At 36.0% G+C, this 26,866-nt stretch overlaps 1 protein-coding gene across 6 annotated transcripts in view; it reads right to left on the reverse strand.

Moving 5' to 3' along the window:
* LOC145664234 (L-asparaginase) overlaps positions 1–26,866 on the reverse strand; it is a 156,667-nt gene that overhangs the window by 38,025 nt on the left and 91,776 nt on the right. For all 6 annotated transcript variants that reach the window (XM_081730712.1, XM_081730711.1, XM_081730710.1 and 3 more), the window contains 4 exons: positions 22,798–22,918; positions 4,706–4,817; positions 2,046–2,171; positions 55–265 (listed from right to left, as the gene is read on the reverse strand). In XM_081730712.1, the coding sequence (XP_081586838.1) occupies positions 55–265; positions 2,046–2,171; positions 4,706–4,817; positions 22,798–22,918 (570 nt within the window). The remainder of the gene's footprint in view (positions 1–54; positions 266–2,045; positions 2,172–4,705; positions 4,818–22,797; positions 22,919–26,866) is intronic.

Below are 26,866 nucleotides of genomic sequence, written 5' to 3' on the forward strand. Positions count from 1 at the left end.
CGATCCGCCCATCAAAAAACGGTCCTTCTGGACCCACTATTGGTTTACACTTACCGTCAATAGTTATTCCAAAAGTAGCTAAAGGTGGAAAATTGGGTGAATGAAAAGCATTCAACTGAGTGGCACTTAATTTCGTTGTTCTGTTGCCCCGAAACAATTTGTGATTGAACGCAACAGTGACTTCTGGAATGCTATATGCGCCAGCAATAATCACTGCTGAGAGAAAGTTATCTCGACCATCACTTCGTGTATCAAACAGAGGTATCTGAAAGTAGAAATATGTAGAAATGATTAAAGTATAATTCTATTTTTGAAAGTTATGACAATATTTATGAATCAGAGAGTTAAAATAAATAAAAAATGATAGACAAAAAAAAAATTGAAAAATCGCACATTTTTGAAGAAAAAGTAGCATAGTGCATGCCTATTTTATGGATCAAAAGATCCAATATATTTCAACCAAAAATTTTCTTGGTCTTATATCTGGAGAATTACATATAATGTGGCCAAACCCAAACTATCAGTTAACTCCGTATGATATTCTTATTCCGTAGAAAATACGAAAAATCGATTTATGGGCAGTTCAAAAATTTTGTGGTCCCTGATTCAATTGGCCCAAAAGATCCAATATATTTCAACAAAAAATTTTCTTGTAGGCCTTATATCTGGAGACTTACATACAGTGTAGCCAAATCCAAACTTTCAGCTAACTCAGTATGATGTATTTATTCCGTGCAAAATACGAAAACTCGATTTAGGGGCTGTTCAAAAATTTTGAGGCACCTGATTCAAAAACTAATTATTGGCCAAGATCGCAATCTATTGATCCAATTTGGTTTTCCTAATTTTCTTGTTTAAACAATATCATAATTCAGATTGTACAACTTGCAACTGATTTGAGTTTCGGGCATCCAATTCTTGGACACAGATCTAGTCCTGTTTCTAGTCGAACACGTCTCTTGTTATTCGCTCAAGCACAAAACATCATTATAATTGATATATGATATGTTGTTTACTGTCAACAGCCAAGAAGCACTGTAGCACAGGTATGAATTCTTTACAGCTATCTATTACAAGACCCCATTGCACTGGCTTATCTCCATTCCACCAAATACAGGTTCACAATTTGAAAACTTTTTGTCAAAGGGTCAGTGCTTTATCCAGTTTCCTCAATTTCGGGAGGGGGGAGAAGGGAGGGAACCTACAGCTCTAGGGAGATCATATTAACTACCTACATGCTATACCTATATCTTAAAAAAAATTAAAAAAAGATGGGGAATTCTAGTTTAGGGAGTCGAATTTTCCCCTCTTAACACAGGGTTCTTACTGATCTGGAGAAATCTATTTCCCTGACTCCTCCTTGACCTTTGGCAGGAAATTCCCTGAATTTTATGACAGGTGTTGGATGACGTTGACATATATATATATAGGAATAAATAACAATGAATATTTATATACAAGAACATTTATTCCATAGAGATAAATAATCAATTGCTCATACGTACATTCTACTTACCACCCATAAAAATCTGAGCAACGTTCCCATACTGTGATCATTAACGGTTGGCTAAGCTGAAATTGGTGTACAATTAATGTTAGAAAAATATATTGTATAAAATTTCCCTGACTTTCCCTGATTTCCAGTCTTTTTCCCTGAGTTTCCGTGACCTGCACTATTTTCCCTGAGTTTTCCTGACCTCCCTGATTTCCCTGACTAGTAGGAACCTTGTAATATATGTGGATAAAATACATGTCAAACCATTTCACTGGCCACTGTTTCTGCAGTCTGGTTTAAGAGAAGTCATTGGTGACCAATGTTGGGATATCTCAGAAAAATGTTAATGATGCTCATTTTAGCTTTAGAACTACGTATAAGTTAAACAAAAATAAAACCCAACCCAATCAAACAATTATTATTATTAATCTGTGTTGAAGCTTCAGCAATAAGTCATTGCTTTCATCAGACATTATCTGATTATTATCCAAATATCATTCAATACTTTTGATGTTTAGTGTTCTCTAAAATAAAATGGCGTTACTCTTACCTGTGATCCTGTAATGACTACAGTCTTGCCGAGGTTCTCCAACATAAATGAAAGAGCTGATGATGTATAAGAAAGAGTGTCCGTTCCATGTAATACGACGAAGCCATCAAACATTTTGTAAGCAAACTGAAAAATATAAGGGAAAAAATGAATATGCATATGAGAAGCGGATCCAAAAGACTATAAGGTCCACAAACCAACATTAAGATTGCACTCCTGACTCTTGATCAGATACTTTATCCATATATATATCTATGCAGCTATTTATTTATTATCTATCTTTATTACACATATATATATATATATATATAGGGAAAGAGAGAAAGAGAGAGAGATTTCAGGTGCTCTAAAAGTAGCGCCCATGGACCACAAGAAACTACTCTTCTGGTCAAAATAGAACAAAAATGCAATATGAAGATATAATTGTGATTCCTGAAAATAACTTGTACTTTCTAACTTTCGACTCCCCCATAGAATCTTTTTCACGGAGGATAAAAGCAGGAAGAAAAACAACAAAAACATAAGAAAAAGTAATAAAAAGGAACGGATTCACCGAGGTAGAGCAGCGCAAAGAACACTTTCTCTTAGCTGCCAGTCACACATCAAATGGTAATGCAGCATCACGGTGGATAGGCGAGCTCAATTTGTGCATTTTTTTATTCAGGTAGGGAAGATTACCAGCTCAAGTAGATGTTTTCGTTTCGATGCCAATGTTGTATGTACTTTTTGAAAAATTACTTTCTCCCATTCCTTGCTTAGTCAAACCTTATGTATGTAAAGCATTGAATTCTTTTAAGAAAATTTTTAAAAAATTAAAAACGAGCTTTTCCTTTTCATTCTTGGCTCCAAATATATTTGAATCAACAATATTTTTTGTGTTTCTTTTGCAATATTCTGAAAGGTCTTAAACCGGCTATTGTACTTTAGCATCTCTGAGATGTTCCTTGACCATACTTTTAAGTTTCTTTTTAGCATACCTATTTAACTCTTCAGACAACTGCACTTTATCTCATAGACTCCTGATTGTTCATTGTAATAATTCTTAATAATTCTTTACTTGAGTGACATTCTTTTCAAAAGCTTTGTAGGGTTTCAGTGCTGTGTGAAAATCATATTAACGCAATTGTCAATCTCGGGTATATATGTAGTTCAACCTCCCTCCCCCCCTTTTTTTTTGTCAGTGGTCTCGGTTTCAGACCTGTCGGAACATGTATTCTTTTCAACCTGCTTATATCAACTCAATAAAGTGGAAACAGAATATCCATTCATTCTACCAAATTTCAACAAGTAATCAATCTACAGTGTTATGTAGCGGTGCAACCAACTCAATATACATTTCGAGTGATATAATAATTTAAAATAAAATATTTTGAAAGGTTATTAGAATAGGCTCTCTATGTGGATGCGTTGATTTCACATATATTAGCTCCAAATACGTTTTAATTGAGATGCTCCATGTATATGTGAAATACGTACACTTTTATGTCAGCGATAGTGATTTTCTACGCCTATGTTTAGCAACAGTTTGGATGCAAAATCTTATGTTATTTCTCTTTGCTTCACTAGCGAAGGAATATTCTTCCTTCGAATGTTTCAGAAAAATATCTGTACAGCAATTCAACTGTGAAGGAGATTATTACGCGATCTTTGTTTCTTTTGCTCCCTTTCTGAGCAACTAAGGCATATTCTAGATGTATATACTTTTACTCCGTTCATTTTTCAGAGTGATTTAAATTTATTATTTAAGGAAATAGCTATGTCTAAGACGACATAAGTTTATTTTACTTTTATGTTCTGCTCCTATTCTTAACTTCATAAAATTTATAAACTCCTACCGTATGCTCCTGGTAGGATAAAATATATATTAGGTTCTTGCAAATGAAATGTCCGCTTTGAGGTCTGATGGAAAACTCACATCAGCAACATAAACGCGTCTAACAATACAAACTATATACACTTCCAGCAAGCAGATTGGAGTACCTAGACAGTCAGAAGACAGTGTGTTGTTAAACAGATTCATTTTAAAGTGCTTGGGTTTGGCCGGTCTGAGAAACGAAACCCAGACCTTGGATGAGCAAATTAAAAAGTTGTGACCAAACTAACCTAGGTAACTCGATGACCCGTGTCATTATTAGCGCACTAAATAATGAAGTAGCTATAAGTCGACAGTCTAGTGTTTGTGTTTGAAGCATAAGATCGTTGGTTTGAGTCTGAGCCAGAGAGATGCATTTTGGATTAATTAGATTACTAACATTGTCATTTGAGAAGCCATCTATACTTATGAGATATAAATAGATTAACATCCACTTCGATGATCCAGATTTTCTCGCAATTAACGTAATAAGAGTAAAAAAATAAATAAAAAATATTTTCAGAAGGAAGAAAACTCATTTTCTATAAAATTGTTAGACATGAAGGAAGATTAAAAAAAAAAAAAAAAAAAAAAAAAAAAAAAACTGGATGTACTAAACGCACATTTGAAAAAGTAAGGTACTTTTGCCTTCTTCCTTTTGAGTTGCTTGGTATTGATCTACTTCTTATGGAGGACAGAAGGTAGGTACGCGCTCCCAGAAACTTTGTTGTAGACGGAGGGGTCCAAAGTCGAAAGTTCGGATCGGGTGAAACCCTAGTAAATGCGCCCGTGCACTACAGAGACTTACTTTAATGTCATTAGCAATGCGAACCCATTCTGCGACACCCATATTACTCGAGTCCAGTAACGGTTTATATTCGTAGATGGAATACAGAATCCTCTTCGAGTCTGGAAGTGCTCTGTAAAAATAAATAAATAAATAAATAAATATTTATGAAAAGAACTAGTTATACACGCAGTTCAGCAGCGTGAAAAAGATTTATATAAAATATATACATATTACGAGTAGAATGTAATAAGTTCAGCATTAAACAAATATAAACAAAATTGTTTTAATTTTACTTTAAATAAAGATATTATCTTTTATTTTCTAGCCTTACTCAATAAGTATTAAAATAAGTGACTATCGAATTAATACATTATAAGATATGTTTATTATAAAACAATTAACCATTATAAAATGCAACAAATCAACTGAACACACTTGTGGCTATACAGCTAGCGTACACACTTCAGTGCGGGAGACCCGACTTCGATTCCCGGTGAAAGTCATGTTAAGCTCTGAATTCACGTACGATAAAGACTCAGTGCTGAACGGGGCACTAAACTCCAAACCGATCTCTCAACTAACAAACCAACCAAATCCTAACCACTAAACTTAATATACGAATGTAAAAGAATTGTAAAGATTGATAATAATAATAAATGAAATAAAAAAAAAAATAAAAACTGACAGAAAAGCTAAGCTTATGACTTATTGAGGTTTTTTAATTTCCTTGGAATTGTACTGGTTTCCCACATCAAAAGTAGAGGAAAGGGTGATTATTACCCGCTGCCATATTTACTAATAAAGGAAAGCATTTCGTTACGATTATGAAAATTCATTTTTTAAATAAAATTGTATAATTTCACGAATTGTTAATGAAAGCAAAATTAATAATAAACAAGCCTAAAAAAAATAGACTCTACTGATGAGCTCGAAACGTTTCATATATTTAAAAGTTCACTGAGGATATAATCTGGTGTTTGTTTTTCTACATACTAACTTTAATATATAAGGTGTGCCCAAGTGAAAGTGGGACTGAGGTTGGAGCGCCGTTATTCCCAGTGGTAGAACTTTGCAGTTTCCCTAGTAGATGGCAGTGTATGTTAGGAGAAGCGAGATAATAGATAACGAACGTAAAATGGATTCCTCCAAACAGGCTCAGCGCGTAATAATCTTTTTTTTTTTTTTTTTTTTTTTGGCAGGTGTTAATGGAACTGACATTAAAAATCGCAGACGTGGCATGTTGTCAAAAAGGGTTACTCTGTTTCAGGATAATGCCTGCCCTCATGTGGCACAAGTGTGCAAAGATCTTCTGCAGCACTTTGGATAGGAAGTTCTCCAGCACCCTCCTTACAGCTCTGAGCTGTCGCCCTGCGATTTTCATGTGTTCGGGCCACTAAAAAATGTACTGAAGAGAGGCCGGTTCACGGACAACGATGAGGTCCGAGAAACAGTTGAGAAATGGTTCCGCACGCAACCCATGACTTTCTTCGCTGACAGTATGCATCGTCTCGTGGACCAATGGGGCTCCTGCCTCAACCAGTTAGGTGATTATGTATAGACAGTATTGTTATACAGATCTTGTTACCTATGTAACACTTTTCAATTTATAATATACCTATGCATTAAAACTAAACCTTTGCTTAAATGTATCAGTCTCACTTTCATTTGGGCATGCCTTTATTTGGACTTGATGCAATATATAAAAATGTATTAATGATGATAATAACAATAATGGATGAACTTCGGACATTATGGAATATCATTTACGTATGTTACACATTTACATGTGTTTTCGAGGATTCCGAAATCATTTTTTAAAAAATAACAAAATAAAACATGTGCATGATTGAACATCAATCGCACGAAAGAAAATGCGAGTATTTATAAGACTTAACAAGGGATCTGAAGCACATATACTCACACCAGGAATTTCATCCAGATCTCCAGCATGAAAGGCGGGAACGTCAACAGGGTGGCCACTCATTTGGAATTTCAAAATTCCCTGACTTTTCCAGAAATTTTCCCGGTTTTCCAGAAAATTTCTAGAGAGATCTAAAATTGGTATATATAGGAACCTTGGGCAACTCAGGGACACGAACCCCTAAATTCCAGTAAAATTATTGCTTTTAATTATTCTTTTGTGATTCCAGGCCCCCGGGCATTTGTCCCCTATTCCCCCTTCCCTGTCGCCGGCCCTGCAAACCCGTAAACCATTATTAAACACAAATCATGTGAGTTATACGGCAAAGAAGTCCATGTGTTAAGAAAAAGAATTACTCGAAAACATGGTATTTTGATCCAGGCCCATAGCTAGGAAATGGCCAATGGAGGTGGAGCCCGCACCCTGCGACAATCCTAAACTCCCTTGACTGAAATTTTCATTTCTTTTTTAAACAAATATATATTTAAAAAATAAGTGGTCAATAATTCTTAAATTTATTTTCTTGGAAAAACACCATTACAGAATTTACATAAAATCGGTTTAAAATTGCAAAATTCAAATCAAGAAACTGTTCTACTCATTATCTACTTATTATTCGTTAATTTGCAATCAAATATTTCTCCGGATTTAACAACAAATATACAATACCTTCACCAGGTGTGCTTATTAGCAACCTCTGTCATATTGCAGTACAAGGTTATGCTGTCGTTCTTTGACGTCACAAAGGAATGGAGAGGACAATTATGGAGCTACCTGTATTAAGAAGTAGCGGACTTCGGTCTAGAAAGCCGGCATCAACAACTTTAGGCAGGCCCGGGTCCCAAAGGTTTTGTCGTGCCAGCAGTGGCATGCGGTGGTTATGCAACCGGGGAACAGCTCGACATAGATGGGAAATATTGTGTAACAAAACAACGGAACTGAAGTAAATGAGCACTATTAAAATGTGCTTTTAAGAAATCAGAAAAATTTGTTTGAAGCTGATTTTTTTTAGAACAATAGTACATGCAGTAGCGGAATTGGGTGCAAAAACTAGGTGGAGGGGAATGTCATTACTTCAAATTGGTGGTCAAAAGGTCAAATATCTGTAAAAAAGCATGGCCAATTAATCGTGTGGCGCAAAACGTACTGCCGCCACTGAGTACAAATGCATGTGGAATCCACACAGTTTTTGATTCCACATAGAAATACACGCATTAACCAAAATTCCACACATTTTGTGGAATTCGACACACATTCGGAACTCTTCCGGCAGAAATACTCAACTATCGTTCAGCCTTTATATTAATCACGTGACCACGAAAACGGGATGCAGGGGCGCAGCCCCGAACGAATTCTGGAAATCAAGCAGCCATCGAACTAAACAAGTGTGTTAATTACAAAATGGTCCCGATTTCGCTCCAGCTCAATTCATGGGCAGCACTAAATGACAAAAGAATATGAAGAAAGTATGCGCAGCCCAAACCAGCAGAGCTAGATAAACGAAACCTGGAAGGAAGGAGAAATCTGGGGGCGAAGCCCCCAGCGACCAAAGCTATTTTGTATATAAATAAACCGGCTAAATGGCTAGGAATACAGCAGAACGTAAATTTTCTCCCGAGTAAAAATTCCATGTTTTTCATCAAAATTCCCTGACTTTTCCAGAATTAAAAAATTCCCTGACTTTTCCCGGGTTTCCAGGTTTTCCAGGTGAGTGGCCACCCTGGTCAACCTTTAAGTCATAAATACGTAGTCCTTTTACAGTTAAGCAGTAAAGTTAGTAAGTATAATTCTGTTGTTTAACAAGGAACTTTTATTTAAAATATGATTTACTGCATATACTGCTATGCTATTAATTTTTGTAATTCTTGTTCTGCTCAAACAACCTCACTAAAGATTAATTTGGTTTATCCCCTGCAATTACTCAATGCAATTCTTCTCTCATAAACGCAAAATTGTTTACTGAGGTTCGAATTGAAAAGTATTATTTTCAAATCTCAATAATAATAATAATAATAATAATAATAATAATAATAATAATAATAATAATAATAATAATAATAATAATAATAATAATAATAATAATAATAATAATATATGTTTTACAGAAGGCTTTTTTCCCCAACTTTGGAAAGAGACTAACATTATTCGTTAGGAATATGGAAATAAACGAAAAGGCAGCTGGAGAAATTCATAAGAGACGTGGAAGATGAAAAGAAAGGGATTAGACTAGAGAATAAAATAGAAGTAGACAAGGAGATAAACTATTTAGATATGAAAATAAATAAGTCGGAAGGAGGAGAGTTTATTACATTCTGGTACCAAAAAGAGTGTGCAGCGGGAGTGCATTGCCACAAACGAAGTGATGTGGATGAGGATACAAAGAAGAATTTCATAAAAAGCATGGAAGAAAGAATAGGAGACCTAAATACAAATGAAGAACAGAGGAAAACAGATTTAAAGAAGTTCTGGACACAACTAAGGAAAAATGGATACAACGAAGAGGATAGGGTTACAAGAAGCATAGCAAGAGAGAGAAAGAAAGAGGAAGAAAAGAACAAAAAATGGTTTGGAATAGAAAGCCTAGGCAAAGAAACAGAGAAGATAAAGAGAATCTTCCGAAAGCAGAAATTAGGACGTACAGGAAAGGAGGAAACAGAATAATTGAACTAGTCAGAAGAACCAAAAGAAAACTAATAGCGGACAAAGATCAAAGGGGAGTAATATATAGAGTAGGATGCGCGGAGTGTAACAAAATTTACATAGGAGAACCAAAAAAAAAAATGCAAAAAAGAATAAAACAGCACCAGGATGATATAAATTGAAAAGGGACAACAACGCGATATACAAGCATCAGAAAGAGACAAACCACAGGATAGGGTGGCAAGGAGCAGAGGTCATAGAAGTAGAGAACAGAACTTTGGTGAGAAAATGGAAGGAAGCCAGGGAGATTATGAAGGCAGGAGACAAGATGATAAATTGGAATGCAGGATTCTCGATAAATAAAGAGTGGGAGAAGATTCTGCTTAAAGAAGAAGAAATGAAAAGGAAGAAGAAAGAAAGAGAATAAAATTAATAAGGAAAATAAGGATCATTAGAAGACATAATGTATCCAGCGAAAAAAGTAAACTGTTAATTGGACACGTGTGCAGCTAAAAAGTAAAAGTGAAAGGTCACACAAGTGTTACTTTTTAATGAAGGGGCGGAGCCTAATTAAAAGTTGATCTCCGGAGAGTATATAAGTGTTGACCAACTCCCAAGCAGCCAGAAGGAGTGGAAGTCTGATGAAGACACAGTTATTGTGTTGAAACTGTTACGTGATAGTGTTTTTTACATATTATCACATAGCCTTGCTCAGTGTGTTATTGTTGTGGTATTGTGTATTAGTATCAAAGTAGCTATAACATCTGTTGATCAGAAAGCCAATCCTGTAGGCATATATTGTAATCTCTCAAAACACAATCTTTGATTGTGTAGACCATGATATACGTTTTGGTAAATTAGAAAAGTATGGTTTTAGAAGTATAGCTTTGGAGTGGTTCAAATCATACTTGTACAATCGTAAGCAAATCGTACAAATTCTTCATATGGACGAAACAACTAAAAGTCTGAGCAAAATAAACTCAAATGAACTAATAAATAGAAAAGGTGTTCCACAAGAATCAGTTTTAGGACCTATACTCTTTCTTCTGTATCTTAATGATTTATCCTTAAATATAGAGAAGGGTCATAGACTCCTTTTCGCTGATGACACAACAGTAACTATAATTGAAAGAGACAGAGATATCTTGCAAGAAGCCATTGACCTTACAGCATCCCAATTTACGCATTGGTTTTCTGCAAATAAATTAAAACTAAATGCAGATGAAACAGAGAGTGTGTTTTCTACCACTTACCTCACAGAGCATCACACCAACTCCCGCAGATATCATTGAATAATGAAGTATGTACATTTACTAATACTGTAAAATTTTTAGGTATGTATCTAGATGATAATTTTTCATGGCAAGAACACGTAGAGAAACTAAGCAAAAAATTAACCCAGGCTATGTACTCCCATGCGCAAAAAATATTGCGCGTATACTGTAACTCACGATTTTTCGCAATTATTCCATTTTCCTTATGTTTATGAGTAAAATTCAGTTATTAGTATGTGGAGATAATAGAAAGCAATCCATCTAAGGAGATATTTCCAAAAAATATAATAAAATAATAAAAATATAAGCAAAAAACAAAATTATGTTCGGTTTTGTGTATACTGGCAATAATGTTTTCGAGGGATTTTTTGCAGTAGCACAGCACGATTGCAGAGGGAATAACTTTAGTTGAATGAAGGAACTGGAAAGTGGACTAATATATTGCATTTATTGGCTTAAATCTAGGGTGTAAATTGTCTACCAAATATAAATTAGCTTCTGTAACCAAGATGTTATACGGAAGTATAGAAACAAAGAGAAAAACTGTTGTCTTAAGTTTGGAAGTGACATGCTCTATAGCCATGAGCATTTATTTGTTAAGAAAAAGACAGACAACAAAAGGTAGTCTGTGTGGTCAAGTGGGTAGAGTGGCGGACTAGTAATTCTTATATTGTTTTGACACCAGATCGAATCCCATGCGATCCCATCCAATTTTTTCTTTAAAAAACATTGTAGAAAGTGTATAATTTTTATGTTAATAAGAACCGAAACAATATAATAATGAAATAACTTTTTGTTTTTTCTGATGACGTATTTATTTAGAATTAGTGTATGCTGTTGTATAGCTTCTTTTATCATCCTCTTTTCTTGAAAAAAAATTGTCTCCAATAAAGTATGAAAAATATATATAGACAGAAACAGACATCTTAGTATCAAACGTGATTAATCGTGATGAATTAAACAAGTTTCCCGTTGTTAAAAAAGAAAACTATAGAAAATTATTGAATTTGGTCTTTAGGTTTTTAGCATGCTATATATATTCTTTATAAGACTATACTTTATAAGGGAAGATGTGCGATCATACCCACAAATTTAGCTAGTGAATGAAAGATGTTTTCGGCACAAATATTTTACAGGTTTAGGTGCATGAAACACCAATACGCCATGGTCTCGACCTTCGTTTATTCCACATTATTATCCGACATATCATAGCAGGTAAAAAGCAGCATCAATTGGCAAGAAGAACTGCAAGTTGTGGTCTGTTTTCGATGCTCCGGACTCGATCGCCTAGCACGCCCGTCTATACCATGACTCATACGTCTATCATTCAGTGCCGGCACGTATCCAGCTTTTCTTTTCGGAGGGGGCCCAACACGAATTCTCGTAAGCATGTAATTCTAATGTTTCAAAAATATCAATAATAATAATAATAATAATAATAATAATAATAATAATAATAATAATAATAATAATAATAATAATAATAATAACAATGCAACAGTTCTGTATTTCTCTTAAACGTTTCTTACTTTTCATTTATGAACCGGTCAAACTGCATTGTAACACAAACGAAATCAAAAAATATTTTCTAGAGATATGTAAGGAAAACTGTCTGCTACGTATATCACATAAAAAAATAGCAAATGGCTATGAGTGTAGCGTTCTAATACAGTAATGTTATAAACAGAACGGAAACGAAATTGTAATCCCATTTAAAAGTGTGCTTTAATTCCACCTGGTTTCAATGGCATTACGGTATATTCTTACAAGTAACACTCCGATTTTGATAAAATTTGGCAGGTAGATACTACACATAAAATAAACGAATACATGTTTCTTTTTTTCTGCGGAAAAACGATTTTAGGGGGCAAAAGCCCCCACCCAAAATTTTGAAAATTGACGCCCGAAAGGCAAAAACAAGTGGACCAAAGTGAACGAAATTGTGCACGATATGGCAGACGTAAAATGAAGGAATACGTGTTTTGTATTTTCCTGGAAAAAAACGGTTAGGTGGGGCACAGATTCCTCCAAACCTTTGATCACGAAATATCAAAAGTGCTAGTAACAATATGTCAGATGTGTGTAAAGGACGAAGAATCCCAACGACACTTTGTGTATATACGATACGCAAAAACTAAACGAATACCTGTTTTTTTTTATTTTCTGGCGAAAAAATGGCTTTTGGGGGCAAAAGCCCCCATCCAAAATTTTGAATGTTGATGCCCGAAAGGCAAGAAAAAGTGAATCTAAATGAAAGAAATTGTGCCCAAATATTGTAGACGTAAAATGAGGGAATACGGGTTTTGTATTTTCCTGGAAAAAAGAAAAGAAAAACGTTTGGGTGGGACACAGACCCCTCCAAAACTTTGATCGTGAAATATCAAAAGTGCTAATAACAGTATGTCAGAAGTGCCCAAATTTACATGAAGAATTGGAACGACACATTGTGTAGGGACAATACACAAAAAACAAACGAATACGGTTTTTTTCTGCGAAAAAATGGTTTTAGAGGGAAGAATTCCCCACCCAAAATTTTGAAATTTAAGGCCAAAAAGGCAACAAGAAGTGCACCGAATTGGATGAAATCGTGCACACATATTCTAGACGTAAATTGAGGTAATTGTGTTTCGTATTTTCCTGAAAAAAAAAAAAAAAAACGGTTGAGTGGGGCACGGATCTTCTTAGTTGGTTATTACGAAATATCAAAAGTGCAAATAAGTATACGTCAGAAGTTCCTAAAAGTATGGAGAATTGCAACGAAACTTCGTATAGGGACAATTTGCAAAACAATAAATGAAATGTGTTTTAATTTGTACGGAAAAACAGTGTTGGAGCCTAGAGCCACTCCGAAAAAAAAAATATTACCGTAAAAGTGCAGGAAGGAGTGGACCGAAGCAAATGAAATTGTGTGTAGATATTGTATAGACTGTATGTAAAATAAGGACTTTCGTGTTTTTAAGATGTCCCTATCAATTTTGGCACATCGACAGCAAACAGGAAATTAATCGGCACGTGTTTTTGTTTATGCGGAAAATCATTGTAAGGGTTAAAGTTGCCTCGTGAAATACTATAAAATACGCTATACTGTTTGTGATTGTTGTTGATCTGCCAAATTTGAATAAATCTGATGGAGACACTTGTGAAACAGGAGAGGCTTTATTTATCATATCCAATATCTATAGACAATTTCATTGGCTTCGGTCCACTCCTTCCGACACTCAACACCACGGTCCACTCAACAGTATTTTTCTTTTCAGGAAAATACGAAACACGTATTCCCTCATCTTACCTCTACAACATTTGTGAACAATTTCATTCAGTTCGATCGATTTCTTCTTCCCTTTCGGGCGTCAAATTTCAAAATTCTGGGTAGGACCTTTTGCCCCCTAAGACCGTTTTTTTTCACAGGAAATAAAAAAAGCCGTATTTGTTTATTTTTTGCTTATTGTCCTAACACAAAGTTTTGTTCCAATTCTTCATGTAAATTTGGGCACTTCTGATATACTGTTATTAGCACTTTTGTTATTTCATGATCAAAGGTTTGGAGGAGTCTGTGCCCCACCTAACCGTTTTTTCCAGGAAAATACGAAACCCGTATTCCCTCATTTTTCGTCTAAAATATCTATGCACAATTTCATTCACTTCGGTTCACTTTTTCTTACCTTTCAGGTGTCAACTTTCAAAATTTTGGGTGGGGGCTTTTTCCCCTAGAACCGTTTTTCCGCAGAAAATAAACAAAAACCGTATTCGTTTATTTTTTGCGTATTGTTCATACACAAAGTGTCGTTGCAATTCTTCATGTCCTTTACACACATCTTACATGTTACTAGCACTTTTGATATTTCATGATCAAAGGTTTGGAGGTGTCTGTGCCCCACCTAACCGTTTTTTCCAGGAAAATACAAAATACGTATTCCCTAATTTTACGTCTGCAATATCTGTGCACAATTTCGTTCACTTTGGTCCACTTGTTTTTGCCTTTCGGGCGTCAACTTTCAAAATTTTGGGTGAGGGCTTTTGCCCCCTAAAACCGTTTTTCCGCAAAAAAATAAAAAAGCACTTATTTGTTTACTTTATGTGTAGTATCTACCTGCCAAATTTTATCAAAATCGGAGTGTTACACTGGGGAAGTGTTACTTGTTAGAATTATAACAACAACGCATTGCCCACAGTTTGAACACTGACTCAAAGTAATCTGATATAAAAGAACCTCAAAAGGAAAAAAGTAGGTTTATTAAAAAGTGTTTGAGGTTTGGAAAGGGACAGCTTCCAGGACCTCACGCTGGATACGTCCCTGAGTCAATGCATTATATTTGTTTCTTGCAAAACATGATTATTAGATGAGTAATATGTAAAATTATATCATAGTTTGACTTTTAATAGGTCTTTCCTTAACACACCCATATTATCCGGCATTCTGCCTGTCTGTTTTATGTCGGATAAACGAAACTCTACTGTATTTCCAAAGATAGCATATACACAGGGGCTAGCGGTCTGCACGGGCCGGAATTTTTAGAACGGACCCTGCCCGTCCCCTTTAATTTATAATCTATAGGCATTAGCGGATTAAGGGCGGAGCCAATGGAGCCCAGGCTTCGGGACCCCAAGCTCAGAGGGCTCTTTAAAATCCCTCTGTTTAACAGTAAAATATAGTAATCAACTTATATTATAGACTCCAGACCGATGCTAATTTTTTTCCGCTCGTTACGCTCGCGGTATCGCTAGATTTAAGTCTTTCCATCAGCAGCATTTAACTGTTAATAATGAATGCAATTATTTAATTGTTAATAATGGATTTAACTAAACTAATTATTGTAAACTTGGAGCACATTCAAATATTACAGCATAGTTCTCGGTAGTTCCATAAACCTATGAGGCTGTGGAAGGCAGCAAAGAAAATTTATGCACTGGAACTATTCTTAACATAGGGCCCCCTTAAAATAGTCGGCTCTAGGTCCCCAAAAGCCTTAATCCGCCTATGTCTATAAGCAATATTTCACGAAAAGCATGTATTTTTTAACAAATGTGTTTGTCATCAAGTTTTCATAAAGTAGTCCCTTTCTCCTTTAAGCAATTTCAGAGGCCACGGTGTTTCAGTGGTAGAGCGTTCTCCTCTTGTGCATGGAGTCCTTGGTTCGATCTATGCTCGCGCCAAGTGAACCTTGTGCTGGACACTGTGTGCGTGAGTTTTCTCGGGGTTCTCCCGTTTTATCCCACTTTCTTCATTCGACCATTTCATTCATTTCTTATCATCACTGTCTCCTTTAGCCTAGCCGGCATAACGTGGGACGTAAAACTTAAAGGTTTCATTTCAAATCATTTCAATCAAAAAACAGTTGTAGGAAGTATGTAATTTCGAATAAAACAAACTACTATATACAATTCTGAGTATATTATTCTTTTATGAAATTCTCGCGAACCTTATTTCTAAATCGAAGGGTAAGAAGACTAAATTCACTCTCTTATTGTTATAGATCCATTTCAATTGAAGCAGTTGGAATAGTTGGAAAAAATTAAAAAGCCATACCCTATATTCCAGTGTGGCACAATTGGTATAACGCGGCACACTGGTGTGTCTAGCAAAGTGAACAGTGTGACTCAAACTGTTTCGTATTATTTGCAAGAATATTTGTCGAGTTTCTGTTATTTATTATTATTATTATTATTATTATTATTATTATTATTATTATTATTATTATTATTATTATTATTATTATTATTATTATTATTATTATTATTATTATCAACGATTCTTCCATGGACAGCTGTCTGTATACGGTTAAGCAACCACAAGTATCACATTGAGGGATAATGCAAAAGTCTATTTGCTTGTATATTCTATCGGGAATAACTGCATCCGTCTAGAAAGCTAGGACTAACAACAAAGGGATCCGATGTTCTGACCGCACACCGCCCCAAATCGTGAGTGCTACAAGTTCTCTGCTACGCCTTAGCACAATAAGGGCTGTTGCGTTAAGGGAGAGAGAGAAACAACTTAATTCCATTGCAGTTATATGCTTATTAAATGTTAACTTATGTTTATAAATTATGTAAATGATCGTATCGTTTTCTGTTTATTATTATTATTATTATTATTATTATTATTATTATTATTATTATTATTATTATTATTATTATTATTATTATACATTTCTTAATAGGTTGATTGCCACGTGTATGGAATTCCATACACACGGCTCTCCTGTGCAGCAGAACGTGATGATTTTCCATACGCAAACAATGTAGATATTCCAAGTTTGTTGTGTTCGTTTTATAGGTGTGTATGTAATTAGATACATATGGCGTAGAAATCAAAATTTAATATCCATGCCACGTATATGCAAAACCATACACAAAGAAATTTATGAACAAAGACATTGAGTTTCAGTTTATCGTCTCGTTCAGCAACGAAGCTATATGAGACTTCGGCCTACTGATTAACGTGGACTCTAAACCACGTGAGCTCTCGCCGGGAATCGAAGCCGTGTCTTCCACGCCAAAGGCGCATGCGCTAACTGCATATCCACTAAGGAGCTCATGAACAGAGACATTTATGGGCTAAAACAAAGGCGAAAACAAAGATGTGTGATGTGATTTTGAGTTTATCGTCTCTTTCAGCAGCGAGGCTATATGAGACGTGGACCTACTGATTAAAGTGGAATCTGAACCACCTGAGCTCCCGCCGGCCGAAAACAAAGAATGTTCATTTCAATGCAAACCTATGTAGGCCTACGGACTTCAATATTCGCCCTCAAACGAAAGTGAAGACTATCCATGATTCGCAGTATTAAACTCTCTCTCACCTCTGTATTCTCCTAACATGTCTCCCAGCGATTACAACATTTTTTGGCGTCTCAATCACTTCTTATGTTAGTAGGATAGCTTTACCTAGAGGCCACTGATTAACCTGGCATTATATTTTTCACTTTTTTACCTTTGGAATTGACAATCATCGTTTGGACATTTCAGTCGCACCTACCTAATATTAACAATGTTTCTACGATAATTTCGTAACATTGTATTATTTCTTTGTTGATTAGCTTGGTTAGGCTTATTTAAACACTTTTTTCCTTTGCATCGACGTGTAACATCTCTTGGACGAAAATATACTAGCTCTCACTGGAAATCAAATCCAGAACCAATGCACTTGAACCATTTGACCACAACAAGGCACATTTAAAAAGAGGTTTCGACTTTGTTCGGAAAATTGTGACTAGGTGTAACATTAAAAATACATTTAAGAAAGGGTGCGGAGCAAACGCACTGTACTTTCTCGCTTGAATTTCTTACACTGACTCGTGTTAGGCTTCAACTATTATTGAAACATTTATTTGGGAAATTGCGAATAAAATAATATTTTGGAAAACTTTGCTAGAAGAAACTTCAGGCCCAAAAGTAAAGTACCCATTGGTCATATTTTGGTTAGAAATAACTTGATCCATATATTAGAATTATTAAGGATATAATTGTATGCGAACTATAAGCAAAAGCGTCTGAGTAATTTCTGAGAAAATCATGAAAAAAGTCACCCCAAGAATAAATTATCCTTTGTGGATCTTTTCAGGACAAACAAGCTATGCTATATTGTTAGTGTTTTCATAAAACATTTATTTATGAAATACGAACACAATCGCCTGAGTCGTTCTTGAGAAAATCGCAGGGTAAAACTTACTGTCAAAAGTATTATACCACTTCTAGATTTTCCGGATGAGGGAATTATACCATATAGCTAGGTTATTTATGTAACATGTATTTATAAAATATGAACAACAAACTCTCCTGAGTTGTTTTTAGGAAGGTCATCGTTAAAAGCTTACCCCCAAAGGTAAACTCTTCTATCTATAATTTTGACAGTATATCGAATAATTTTTAAACAAATCGTCGGGAAAAATTTCACTGTCAAAGTAAACTCTCTCTTTTGGATTTTTCTTTTCGGAACAAGCGAGTTATGCATATTGTAAGAGTGTTACAGACAATATTTTTACTGAAATTAGAAGAAATTTGTCTCAGTTATTACTGAGAAAATTGTCAAAAAAAATTCAACCCTTGAGAAAACCACTTCTTCTGTATGTTAACGGAATAAACGATTTATGCTGTATCTTAGTTTATTAATGAAACATTTCTTTACGAAATGTGAACAAAATTGCCTGAGGCATTAATGGGAAAACCATCGGGGGAAAGCTCACCCTAAGAGTAAACTACTCCTTCGAACGAGTTGTCATATTGTTAGGTTATTAATAATACGTTTATTTATGAAATGTGGTTGAGAAAATTGTGGAAAAAGAACGCATACCATACAGTAAATTACACCATATATATTTTTTCTGAAAAAATATTCATATACGGTGGATATTTGTTAATAAAATATATATTTATAAAAAGTAAATAAAATCGTCACAGGTTTTTTTCTTGAGAAAATTGAATTATTTTAAATTTTAATCCTTCAGTAAATTACCCTTACTTTTAGGTGTCGAAGGATATAAAATTCGAAAGATAGTATGTTATTAAAACGTTATGTCTAGAATTCGGTCCAGATACGTTGAACAGTATGGCCTCTGAGTGCATGTAAAAGCGTGACGAACCGAGAGACGAATAGATGGACAGACATCGAAAAATAATTTTTTCGATATGTAGGAGCATTGTAGCTTGAATTCATTGAAATCTGATATTCGGTTTTTATAACTATCACCACACTTTCTTCTTTCGTCGCTCGACTGTGAAAACGAATAGGCCTATACCGACACGTAAGGTGATAATTTGTAATCCCAAAAATTTAATTTGTTATATTTAATGTGTTGTCACGCTAGAAAAAAAAGCTTATGCATGTTACATCATTTTATTATCAGTTTTTCACGCTACTGTATAATTCGGTATGATTATAATTAATACCCATGGTATCTTTTGGAAGCATTCGTGTTCCTCACAAATAGAGCTGTTAATTTAGTTTTGTTTAAAGAAAGCATCCTTTATTTCCTTACACAGACTTATGATTGCATTTGTTGCACTTGTGGATATGAAACAAAAGGAGAGAGAGAGAGAGAGTCAATACTCTAAAAAGAAACACACACACTGAAACACTAGAACAGTAATTTAACATCAGCTTTTTTTTTTCTTCATGACAACGAGCTATCGCTGTGACTGTGTTCGCCACGCTTTGTGTAAGGCAGCAGGTCGCGCATGTTTTGTTTTTTTTACTGTTCCTGACTCACAGACACTCGCAGTGAGTTGAAGTTACTTCTGCTGATGGAGAGGGAATGATTAAGCATATCATACCATAAACTGAAAACAATCGTTATTAGTAATAATACACTAATTCTAAATAAATACGTCATCAGAAAAAACAAAAAGTTATTTCATTATTATATTGTTTCGGTTCTTATTAACATAAAAATTATACACTTTCTACAATGTTTTTTAAAGAAAAATTGGATGGGATCGCATGGGATTCGATCTGGTGTCAAAACAATATAAGAATTACTAGTACGCCACTCTACCCACTTGACCACACAGACCACCTTTTGTTGCCTGTCTTTTTCTTAACAAATAAATGCTCATGGCTATAGAGCATGTCACTTCCAAACTTAAGACAACAGTTTTTCTCTTTGTTTCTATACTTCCGTATAACATCTTGGTTACAGAAGCTAATTTATATTTGGTAGACAATTTACACCCTAGATTTAAGCCAATAAATGCAATATATTAGTCCACTTTCCAGTTCCTTCATTCAACTAAAGTTATTCCCTCTGCAATCGTGCTGTGCTACTGCAAAAAATCCCTCGAAAACATTATTGCCAGTATACACAAAACCGAACATAATTTTGTTTTTTGCTTATATTTTTATTATTTTATTATATTTTTTGGAAATATCTCCTTAGATGGATTGCTTTCTATTATCTCCACATACTAATAACTGAATTTTACCCATAAACATAAGGAAAATGGAATAATTGCGAAAAATCGTGAGTTACAGTATACGCGCAATATTTTTTGCGCATGGGAGTACATAATACGAACTCTAGTCCCAATACTGAATCTGAAATCAATTCTGTCCCTGTACTATGCCATATTCTATTCTCATATTAAATTCGGAATTGCGTTCTGGAGGTCTTTGCCGAAGCCTCAGAATATATTCAAACAACAAAAATGTGTCTTAAAAATCATTACTAAATCACCGAAACGCACCAACAGTAAGAAATTATTTGAATCATTGAATATGATGATAGTTCCTTCTTTATACATATTTGAACATCTCAAAATTACTTGGAGTCATTTAGACAATATTAAAAGAGATGGTGATACTCACAACTACCTTACCCGTGGAAAATATAAATTATCTACTGTGTATCATAGAACATCTGCATACGGAAAAATCACATATCTATATGGGTGCAAAGTTGTATAATAAACTACCTGGGTACATAAAAAATAGTCATGGAAAGAGTTTCTTTGTGAACTCAGTGGGCAAACTGCTATTAAAAAACACATTATATACTGTAAATGAATATCTTAGCAGCAAATTTTGAAACTTCCAAAAGTAATTAAATTCCAATTGCACATACTAGATGGTAAATGTCCATATATACAGGGGTTAGACAAAAAATCTAAAACGTTTGCATAAGTGTGAAAATCATACCTAGTATGGTGTGGGGCCTCCTTTTGCGTCCAAAACACCTTGGATCCGATGGAATGGACGTATACAGCTTCTGACTCGTGGTGTGTGGAATTTTGTACAAAACATGCTCCAGTTCCTTAAGGGATGCTAGTGGAGGGTAATGAGATCGAACACGCCTTTCTAAACTCAGACCACAATGGCTCAATGATGTTCAGATCTGGTGATTGTTGGACCCAGGGGAGGTGTGATAGCTTCTGGTCATGTTCCTCAAACCATGATTTCACCGTTTTTGCAGCGTGACAGGGTGCCAAATAATCTTGGTAGATGCCATCACCATCAGGGAATAATATTCGGGCCATGGGTAGAACCTGGTCCCCAAAAATGGCCTCATACACCTTAGCATTCATCATTCCATTCAGGGCTATGATGGGACTTGTGGAAAACCACGATATCACTGCCCATACTGTAACAGAACCATTCCCATGCTTTACAGTTGGGAACAGACAAGTCTGTATCATAGACCTGCGACGGTGTTCTCCATACGTAAACACGACCAGTTGTAGGAAACAAGGTGAAGGTCGATTGATCGGACCACATTACGTGTTTCCACTGCTCATGAGTCCACGCCTTGTGGTCCTTGCACCACTGGATACGTCTTTTCGCATTTACTGATGTGACCAGGGGTTTGGCGATAGCGGCCCTGCCATGAATTTTCATTTTATGAAGTTCTCGTCGCACTGTTTTCGATGAAACCAGGTTCTGTAGGTCGGAATTGAGTACAGACGTAATTTTCATTGCAGTGGTCTTCCTTTTAGCTGCTACAATCCGTTTTAATGCCCTCCGGTCCATATCTGACAGGATTGTCTTTCAACCACTGTTGTGTTTGCAGACGTCATTTGCCCATGAACTGTGTATGCCCTCGTGATATTGGACACTGTGCCTTTTGATACTCCCACAATGTTCGCAACTGTTGCAACTGAAGCTCCAACCAGACGGGCACCGAGGATCATGCCTCTTTGGAAGTCAATCAGGTCGCCCATTTTACCGCACCACTTTTACACCACGACACTCATAGGTGAACGGGTTACTACTAACGGAAGAGGAAGGTCCACATGACAGATTGAAAATAGAAAACGATCGGCAACCGCAAACTTACGTGTCCTGTATGAAGTGTTTTTATATTTTTATCTACCCCATATATATATATATATATATATATATATATATATATATATATATATATATATATATATATATATATATATATATATATATATATATATATATATAATTGTTATATAGATTGTAGAATTGGTTTCGCCTATATCTATCTTCACAAGTTGTTAAAAACAAGAGTATTGTATTTGTTCTAAATATTGTATCGAATTTATGTACTGACGACTGCTAGTATACCATTTTGTATAAATGTACATGTAACATGATCCAGAGAATGATTAATAAATCTAATCTAAGCTAAACAATGCCGGGCGGTAAACCATACTACAACACTTAAATTTCAGAACAATTGTTGATGCCAGTATCCTGATACAGAATGACAAAGACTTCATTGTAAAATTAAGAATAATACTTAGGTGTATATATATACTTGACAACTTACACTGTTTTTAAGTTGTTTTGCAAAAAGTGATTGTATTTTACTTACGGTAGAACAAGAGGTTCATATCCTATGGAATTATTAAATCTCCCTACGCAGTAGTCTTTATCGTGTAGATGTGGGAAACTGCGTAGGGCCTTTTCCATCGCATCTGGAACAGGGGCTAAGGCTGAAAGATAAATTATTAACATTATTTACACTATAGTGTATTTTATAAAATCATACATTACTAATATAATTATTTAAACAGTAAAGTAAACTTGCATTAGATTCTTTAAATATATAGTTATAGTAATAAAAGTGAGGGAAACGATGGCACCAAAGTTTTAAAATTTGATTACAGGACACACAAATATTTAGAATTCAAGATTATTTATCAGCATACCACACACAACAAAAATACAAATATTTGAAAGTAGAAACTAAATTTAGCCGAATATAATCTAGGCTAGCTTAGGTGCATTTCGCCAGCCCCCCCACCTTGGAGTTTCGAAACAAAACCTATGCCAATCGTTTGTGCTACGTTTCTGCAGGAATGTAACGCAAAATTTTCGTTTGTACCACTTCCGGTACGAAGTTATAAGAGTTTTAAAGTGGGGGGCTGGGGAAACGGCAGCCACCCCACCTAGGAATTTCAAAACGAAACCTATGCCAAAGGTTTGTGCTGGAATGTACCGCAAAAATTTTCATTTGTACCACTTCCGGTACGAAGTTATAAGGGTTTTAAAGTGGGGGGCTGGGGAAACGGCAGCCCCCCACCTAGGAATTTCAAAACAAAACCTATGCCAATCGTTTGTGCTACGTTTGTGCCGGAATGTACCGCAAAAATTTTCGTTTGTACCACTTCCGGTACGAAGTTATAAGGGTTTTAAAGTGTGTGGGAGGGGGGAGGCTGGAGACACGGCAGCCTCCAACCTTGGAATTTCGAAACAAAACCTATGCCAATCGTTTGTGCTACGTTTGTGCCGGAATGTACCGCAAAAATTTTCGTTTTTACCACTTCCGGTACGAAGTTATATCGGGTTTAAAGTGGGGGGCCTGGAGAAAGAAACGACAGCCTCTAACCATGGAATTTCGAAGCAAAACCTATGTCAATCGTTTGTGCTACATTTGTGCCGGAATGTACCGCAAAAATTTTCGTTTGTACCACTTCCGGTACGAAGTTATAAGTTTAAAAGTGGGGGTTGGGAAACGGCAGCCCCCCACCTTAGAATTTTGAAACAAAATCTATGCCAATCGTTTGTGCCGGAATGTACCGAAAACATTTTCGTTTGTACCACTTCCGGTACGAAGTTATAATAAGAGTTTTAAAGTGGGAGGCTGGGGAAACGGCAGCCTTCACCTTGCAATTTCGAAACAAAACCTATTCCAATCGTTTATGCTAAGTTTGTGCCGGAATGTACCGCAAAAATTTTCGTTTGTACCACTTCCGGTACGAAGTTAGAAGGGTTCTAAGTGGGGGGCTGGAGAAACGGCAGCCTCCAACTTTGGAATTTCGAAACAAAACCTATGCCAATCGTTTGTGCTACGTTTGTGCCGGAATGAACCGCAAAAAGTTGCGTTTGTACCACTTCTGGCACGAAGTTATAAGGGTTTTAAAGTGGGGAGGCTGGCGAAACGGCAGCCCCCTAACCTAGGAATTTCAAAACAAAGGTTATGCCAATCGTTTGTGCTACGTTTGTGCCGTAATGTACCGCAAAAAGTTTCGTTTGTACCACTTCCGGTACGAAGTTATAAGAGATTCAATGTGGGGGGCTGGGGAAACGGAAGCCCCCCACCTAGGAATTTCAAAAGGAAACCTATGCCAATCGTTTGTGCTACGTTTGTGCCGGAATGTACCGCAAAATTTTCGTTTATACCACTTCCAGTACGAAGTTATGAGAATTTTAAAGTGGGGGCTGGAGAAACGGCAGCACCCCCACCTTGGAATTTTCAAACAAAACCTTTGACAATCGTTTGTGCTAAGTTTGTGCCGGAATGTACCGCAAAAATTTTCGTTTGTATCACTTCTGGTACGAAGTTATAACGGTTTTAAAGTGGGGGCTGGAGAAACGGCAGCCTCCAACCTTCGAATTTCGAAACAAAACCTATGCCAATCGTTTGTGCTACGTTTGTGCCGGAATGTACCGCAAAAATTTTCGTTTGTACCACTTCCGGTATAAAGTTATAAGAGTGTTAGAATTGAGTGGCTGTGGGAAACGGCAGCCTCCCACCTTGGAATTTTGAAACAAAACCTATTCCAATCGTTTGTGCTACATTTGTGCCGGAATGTACCGCAAAAAATTTCGTTTGTATTACTTCCGGTGCAACGTTATAAGAGTTTTAAAGTGGGGGCTGGGGAAACGGCAGCCTCCAACCTTGGAATTTCAAAGCAAAACCTATGCCAATCGTTTTGCCGGAATGTACAGCAAAGATTTTCGTTTGTACCACTTCCGGTACGAAGTTATAAGTGTTTTAAAGTCGGGGGTGCTGGGGAAACGGCAGCCTCCGGCCTTGGAATTTCGAAACCAAACCTATGTCAATCGTTTGTGCTAGGTTTGACCAGGAATGTACCGCAAAAAGTTTCGTTTGTACCACTTCCGGTACGAAGTTATATGAGTTTTCAAGAGGGGCTGTGGAAACGACAGCCCCGCACCTAGGAATTTCGAAATGAAACCTATGTCCACTGTTTGCACTACTTTTGAACAGGAACGTATCGCAAAACTCTTTTCTATACCGCTGCCGGTACAAAGATACGAGAGTTTCAAACTACGGGGCTTCCGTTTTTATAGCCCCCTCGGAATTTCGAAACGAAACCTATGCCAATCGTTTAACAACATTTGTATCGGAATGTATCGCAAACATTTTTGTTTGTACCACTTCCAGTACAAAAGTATGACAGTTTTAACTAGGGGACTGCCGTTTTCAGAACCTCTCACCTTGGAATTTCGAGATAAGACTATGTCAATCGTTTGTGGTACGTTTTTACCGGAATGTACCGCAAAAAAAATTACGTGCCTGAAGTTGACCCCCCTGTCCCAAATTACATCAAACGTTGCACATCGTTAGTGCACGTTAGTGCATTTAGAACTAACGTTAGTGCTATCAGCGTTTACGAGATATTGAAGATTTTGTTGGGGGGCCAACTTCATATGAAGTTAGCCTTCACCCATCTTTATGCAGACAGATTTTCACAAAACTTAGTGCATCGTTAGTGCATCGTTAGTGCACTTAAACACACTAAGCACTACCGTAAGTGCTACCATATTTTGGGATTTATTCAAGATTTTCGGTGGGGGGCAACTTCAGAAATATCAAATTCTATACAAATAGAGGTAGAAACATGGGGTTAACGGCAATCGTTAGTGCATCGTTAGTACACAAAAAAGCACTGTGCACTAACGTTAGTGCTACTATATTTTGGTATTTATTCAAGATTTTTGGTTAGGAGTCAACGTCAGAAATATTAAATTTCATACAATTGATGTATAAATATGTGGTTAACGGCAATCGTTAGTGCATTGTTAGTGCACTTAAACGCAATAAGCACTAACGTTAGTGCTACCATATTTTGGGATTTATTCAAGATCTTTGGTGGGGGGCCAACTTCAAAAGTATCAAATTTTATACAAATCGAGATAGAAACATGGAGTTAACGGCAATCGTTAGAGCGTGATTAGTGCACTTAAATGCACTAAGCACTAACGTTAGTGTTACCACATTTTGAGATTTATTCAACATTTTTGGTGGGGGCCAACTTCAGAAATATCAAATTCCATACAAAGTGTCAGTATTTTCAGGAAGCAGTAACGAATGTACTAATTACTTTGTTAGTGCTTAAAGAGGGCGCAAATTCACGCTGAGCACCAAAGATATTTTACTTGTAGCACCTACACTAATTAAGCATTAACTTTTGGGGTTGGTGCATGAAGAAGCACTAACGATGCACTAAGAATTGTACTAGAAGTGATCATTAGTGCTTTTTAATTTGGCAGAAATTTGACACAGTGAAAAACTCCCCTTAAATTTTTTATGTGAGTTTCCTGAGATATAACTGGCCATAACTACACTAATAGTGAAGCATTAACGAAAGCGGCTCTAATTTTTTCGTTATTGGTTGAAGTGGGGCGCCAAGTTC

Source organism: Thermobia domestica, chromosome 11, assembly GCF_964235325.1.
Source record: "Thermobia domestica chromosome 11, izTheDome1.hap1.1, whole genome shotgun sequence".
NCBI lineage: Eukaryota > Metazoa > Arthropoda > Insecta > Zygentoma > Lepismatidae > Thermobia > Thermobia domestica.